The following is a 6,267-nucleotide window of genomic DNA, read 5'->3' as shown; positions in this document are numbered from 1 at the left end:
AATGCAGCCAACATTCTGACTGTAGCAAAAAAAAAAAAAAAAAAAAAAAAAAAAAAAGGGGGTGAGGGGAAGAAAAAAAACCCAAAAAACCCCCCACAAACCAAAACATTCCAGATGCAGACTAAGGAATTCTATTTCAGGCTTCCGTAGCATCTTATAGTCCTTCTCAAAGAAGAGATGGGGTGAAGGGAGAAGTTTAGGGTTATTGTGCCCAACGTGGGGGGGGGGGAGGTGTTAATACCTGCAACTGCTTAGTTCTGCGCATACCAGTTCTTTTTATATCAGGCTGATGGTACCCAAGACCATTTGCACTACTATTGTATCTTTTTGACATTTTCCTGGGGTCTGCTTGCATCTCTTAGTACCTGATGATATTCTGTCTCTTCGTACACAGTACAGAACAGTTGCTTGATGCAGACACTTCTGTTAAAACATTGTCCTTGTCTTTTTTCTCTTTCACTGCTCTGTCCGATTTTCTAGCATCATGTTTTGTTTATCTGTGAAATTGTAATGGCCCAGGCGATCACAATCTTTACATGCTCTACAATTGTCAAGGTCTTGCTGCCAGTGTTTTTCTGGCACAGCAATGTTAGTATTTATACAGCTTCCAGAGGATAAGCCATGCTACCTTACTGGATACAGGCCCTCTGACATCAGCACATCACACCCAGGCAGCTTTGCAACGTGTCACAGTTTCCCTTTCTGCGTTACAGAATCTGCCTTTTGTCTATTTTACCATTTTTTTCTGGGCTGGCTGTGAAGCCTCGTCCGTAGTGCACCATCCTGTGCTGCAAAGATCAATCTCTCATCTTTAGGTTGAAGGTCACCACCCTTTAGCCATGTCTGCATCAGGTTTGGATATGTATGAGTGGTTGCTGAAGTAACTATTTCCTCACTTGTTTTGTTTGCTGATTTGACTCTTGAAAGGCTTTGCTTTTCTCTTGTTGCACACATTTTGTTGATTCATTCTCTATGTATAATCGGGGGAGTGCCACTCGTGCTCTCTATTCTTCTGAATCCTTGGCTATGTTTCAGGATGGAAACTGACTGTGGCCATTCACTCTGAACTGAGTATTTGGGTCTGTTGATGCTAAGTATGCCTGGAGGCCCATGATAGTTGCTCTGTATGTATAACCTATTGCTATAAGATCCATTACTCCTCCAGCTCTTGGGATAAAGAATCTCAGCATGCACTGGTTCTTACAGCTTGGTTAGTGGACATGGAGAAACTTTGTTCCTATGTCTGACAGATCTTTCTGGAGCTAGTCTACAGTTACAAAGCTGAACGAGAATACAAGCTGTCAATCAACTTGCAATTCCTGTATCTTATTGTGTGCTATTAAAGCATTTTTCAGTAGGTGTTTTAATCTCCTGTAAAGGATTATCATTTTTTTATAATGATTTGGGCTGGAATTGATGCACCTTTATCTCCTAGATCAGAGGTAGGCAACTCTAGTCCTGAGTGCCACATACAGGTCTGGATTTTAGGATCTCCATGATGAAAATGCATGAGGTATATTTACATGCACTGCCTCCACCGTTTATGGCACTTCAGGACCAGAGATTCCTATTAACCCTGTCACAGAAATGTATATGTACCTTCTTACTCAAGTTCTTTACATTAATCTTCACTCTGATATTTCGGTTTTGCTCAGTTCTCCTCTAGGAAGGTTGCCTTAGCACATTTGGCTAGGTCAAATGTCTTTAGAGGAGTTCTTCACTAAATCAGAGTTGATTACTAAATGACAACCAAAGGAACTACAACTAGTAGGTGTGATATTAGCTGTGGATCACTGTCTCTGGGACTAAGGCTAAAGCAGTAGCCCAAAGAATTAAGAGGATTCAGTGCATATAGTCCCAAACTAAACAAGAGTGGTGAGAGGGAAGCTCCCTGAAATATTTTTTGCTGTATCTTGCAGTTAGAAATGACAAATTGTCCATCTTCATAATTCAGATTAGTAGTCTGCCATATTTTCACGGTGAATTTGATTAACTTGACCTGTCGGGGTTTATTCTGTACATGCCTAGGCAATACATTATCCAAGAGTGTAGGATGCTCTTCAGAACTTTTTCTTTTTTCAGTTAAGCCATGCTATATAGTATGGGTTTTTTTTTTTTTTTAAATAGTTCTGTGAAGATGTCTTGATCTATATATGGGCCATAGTATTTTCCCATATATCGTAGAGGCCTGATGGCTCTTTAGTGAGAGCCATATAGGAATGAGCACGGAAAAAGATCACAAAAGTTACATGGCCAAAAATTGAATTTCTTAGAGCTGTGCGTCATAGTATTCAGGGAACTCCATGCATGTGCATACAGTCTACCTCCAGTATCTGCCATTAAACTGACAATCTACTGCCTCCCCACCCCCAAGAGACCCAGAGGATTGTAGGAAGATTAAAATGGTGAAAATTCCATACAAAGATAAAACACATTCCCTAAAGAAATAAACAAAAAAAGAGGAACACAAACATCTCATCTCTAAGGAACGGATGGAAATCCCCACCACATCTTTGGAATGAGAAGTTTCTGCCTTTGTCCATCCCTCTGCTCTAAGTCCAGATGGTATTGGGGGAACAGGGGAAGAGGTGTGAAATGGCCCAGCCTAGGAGAGAAGAGGATACCGGCTCTCATTTCACATCCTCTGTCCTTGTCTGTGTGTGTGGGTGCTCCTCTGGCATGGAACAGGCCATGCTTCGGCCTGTCAGGAAGGGGTGATGCAGTGCTGCAAAGGCGGAGGTGCGTCGGTGGGGATTAAAGGTCAGCATCTCCTACAGAGGGCAAGGAGAAAGAAATAGGGGGAGAGGTTAGCAACCTGGCATGCAGTTTCAATATAAAAAAAACCAAACATATACAACAAAAAAATATCAAAGATCAAGCAGCCACAGAAAGCACCATCATAGGATGCTATCATACATTTATAAATATATAAACAATGAACATACTCCAAACAAGCAAATACAACGAAGCCTCAAGCCTGACGCATGTGACTGTCTCGTGTTGGGGTGGAATTTCACCCAAATTTTCTAGTAACAAGCTCTTCGGGCAAGAAAGGTGGTTTTCAAAAGCACTCTTAGATCTGTAGTCAGTCACTTTTCTATAGTTAAAGGAGGATGCTGTGCAGCCACTGTCTGGGCCATAAATTCTTCACACCTTGCCTATATTTTCTCTGCTAGGCCTTTTCTCCCAATACATTCCCTGAGCTTTCTGCCATTTTTTTTTTTAATTGGTTTTGACATTGCTGCTCACTGCTATGGTTTAGGGGGCCTTCTTTACTTCCCACCAAGTGACCATGGCCTGACAGTATTATTTTTTTTTCTTGCATCTCTTTTCTGTGAAGATTGATTGTCATTAACTTTTGTCTCCATGTCTGAGAAGCAATCCAGGAGCGTAAAAAGGTACCTAACATGCTTGAAGATGTCCCTCACGTATCACTTTGAGTACTACAAGTGTCTGGGGTCAGAGCATGACTGTGCGGTTTTAGTACTGAGGGAGTAACTGCAGGTGGCAGTAGGAGAGAGAGAGAGAGAAAAAGGAGGCCCCAGGGAAGACAATGACTCCTGCCTCCACCAAACCAGCTGATCTTCCCCACCTCTATAAACATCCTGATGACAAGAAAATAACCACACTGCCAAACTAAGACATTTATATACCAACTATAATACAACTCATAAAAAACAACTAAAATGTTCCAACTGTGATACAACTCACGCTCAAGAGAAGGGTTTTATTGCAGGTTCCTTTTTGGTTGGGAGTTGTATCACAGAACAGTTAAATGGTTTAACGAGAGAGAAAGAAAGAAAACACCAGCATTATGGAAAGTCTAACTTAGTATAATCTACATGATCATGTTCACATATGGTAAAAATCAACCATTTCCCCCTCTTATGAGTACATAGTAATAACTAATAATGAACACTCCAGACCACAACCCAAATGACCCTTAAATAACCCAGTCAGCATAATCATGGACCAGGGTTGATACTCCAACCCTGAACCAACTGATGCATAAACTGACTCCCAAACTCAAAGACCCAGACTATCATCAGTCACACACCCAACCCAATCTATAGAGGCAGGGACAGAGAGAGATATTCAGACACTGCCCCTCATCAATGCAGAGAGCAATCATTCAGAAAAACGCAGTATCAAATTTAAAAACAAAAACACCCTCTAAGGACTGGGGAGGATTATATATGAAACAGCCAAAACAAACTGGGTTTTCTACTATTATACCACCCCTCAACCCAGATGAAGAAATTAGCAATCTATTGACCAAACTGGTTCTAGACACCTGATCCTGGGACATTTTAACTGGCACTTTCAGAATACAAAAAACACTACACAACCTATCTTCCTATCCTCAACACAAGAGCCAGACTTGCAACAAATGAACTTTGAAACTACTCAAAACTCCAGACATCTGCTACTCACCTCCATCATGAGGACAGCAATTCAAAGCCAACCCAGTGACATTATCCATAGTCGCATATCAGCTAAAACATATGATCAGTAATATATAAACTCGGGGGAGGGGAAGAATCAGTAATGTCCAATTTAATAGGATTCTAAGCCTCAAACTCAACCTTCCAAGAACAGCCAAACGATAAACTAATCCACCGCTGGAACTGTAAGATGACCCTGGACCAAATGGCACCACTGACCAGTAAAACAAATTCACCCAAACCACTGTACACTATGATTTACAGAAAACATAACAAAACATAACAAAAAAAGGTTATGCCAAAAAACAGGAAAGAGAATTGAGAAAATCAGAGCAAGAAGACAGGACAGAATGTACACTATTCTGAAAATACAAGAAAACAGATCACAAACTCATAGCAGGTGAAAGAACATAGGCCTGAGCACCTGAAAGAAACCAAGAAGATAAAATCGTCCCCACAACCAAAGTAAACAGTAAAGGGAAACATCACTACAACCGCAACAGAATATGCCAAAAGAAAGAAAGAAATGAACTGCATTACAATGCCAGAAGAAACACTCTAGGAATTCTACAAAAACAGGCCTTAAAAGATCAAAGAAACTTATTGAGCAACCTGGAAATGGAGGATCATTAGACCCATGCCCTTCATGCCTATTCAAATACCTACCAGATCTTCTCCTGTCTTACTAGTAAAAACTGTAAATACATCCCTCCATCAAGGACATTACCTGAGGCCATTAAAATCCACCCTTGTTAAGCCTATATTAAAAAACAAAACAAAAAAAAACCCCGCTAGACACCTCAAAATGTGTCAACTCTCAATATCTAACCTTCTTACACTAGCCAAATTCCTGGAATCTGTGGTTACTAAACAACTGAAAGACTACCAAGAACCGGCTCAATCTGGGTGTCCTACAGTTCACAGTACAGAAACCATCTTCATTTCCCTATCAGCTGACCTGTGACTACAGAAGAGCCAAGGCAAAAATCAGATCTTTTCATCCTTTCCTGAACAGACTACATACAAAACCATACTAAAAAAACATAAGTATGGGGGGAAAGCAGAATTGCTTACCTCTAACAGGTATTCTCCGAAGACAGCAGGATGGTAGTCCTCAAACTTGGGTGACATCAGATGGAGCCCTGTGCGGAAAGACCTATGTCAAAGTTTCTAGAAACATTGACTAGGTACACTGAGCAAGCCCAGCATGCCCTATACCACACGTCCATGTGGGGTCCCCTCTTCAGTCATATCAGAATTATGATTAAAATAATAAATAGGAGAAACCCAACTCTGCAGGGGGGGGGGGGGGGGCCAGGTTTCATGAGAACTAACATCCTGCTGTCCTCTGAGAACACCTGTTACGGGTAAGCAACTCTGCTTTCTCCTAAGACAAGCAGGATGGTAGTCCTCACACATGGGTGGATCTGTAGCTACAGGCTGCTCCCGAACATAAAAGGGGGACCAACAGACTCCCATCCAGGTGCCAACAGGCACAACAATAACTGTGCTGTTGGTAATGAGAGGGGGAGACAACCCGAACCCAAACATCGGGCCCTAGGTTGGGAATGTTGAGTTCTACACCTCAAACAGGTTCCGGAAGATGAAGGCCCCAGTGAGGCCTTCATCTTCTCCCCAGAGAGAAGAGGGGAGGGTGTGTGCCAGAGAGAGGGAGCCTATATGAAGAGATTGTGAAGGAGAGATTGGGTATGCGTGTGTACGAAAAAGGGATTGTGTATGAGTGTGCTAGCCTGTCTGAAGGGATTATGTATGTGCGAGACAGAGCCTGTGTGAAGGGGTGCATCAGAGACATAGGTAGCCT

The 6,267-nt window shown here is 41.9% G+C and overlaps 1 protein-coding gene across 1 annotated transcript in view; it reads right to left on the bottom strand.

The window, feature by feature from the left end:
* Positions 1–210: 210 nt before the first annotated feature.
* LOC115087549 (cyclin-dependent kinase 4-like) overlaps positions 211–6,267 on the bottom strand; it is a 42,337-nt gene continuing 36,280 nt past the window's right edge. Inside the window, 1 exon segment of the mRNA XM_029594903.1 lies at positions 211–2,771. Coding sequence (XP_029450763.1) covers positions 2,631–2,771 — 141 coding nt within the window. The 3' untranslated portion in view covers positions 211–2,630.

The sequence above is a fragment of the Rhinatrema bivittatum genome, chromosome 3 (assembly GCF_901001135.1).
Source record: "Rhinatrema bivittatum chromosome 3, aRhiBiv1.1, whole genome shotgun sequence".
Lineage (NCBI taxonomy): Eukaryota > Metazoa > Chordata > Amphibia > Gymnophiona > Rhinatrematidae > Rhinatrema > Rhinatrema bivittatum.
This window is presented reverse-complemented; position numbering and strand designations above follow the sequence as displayed.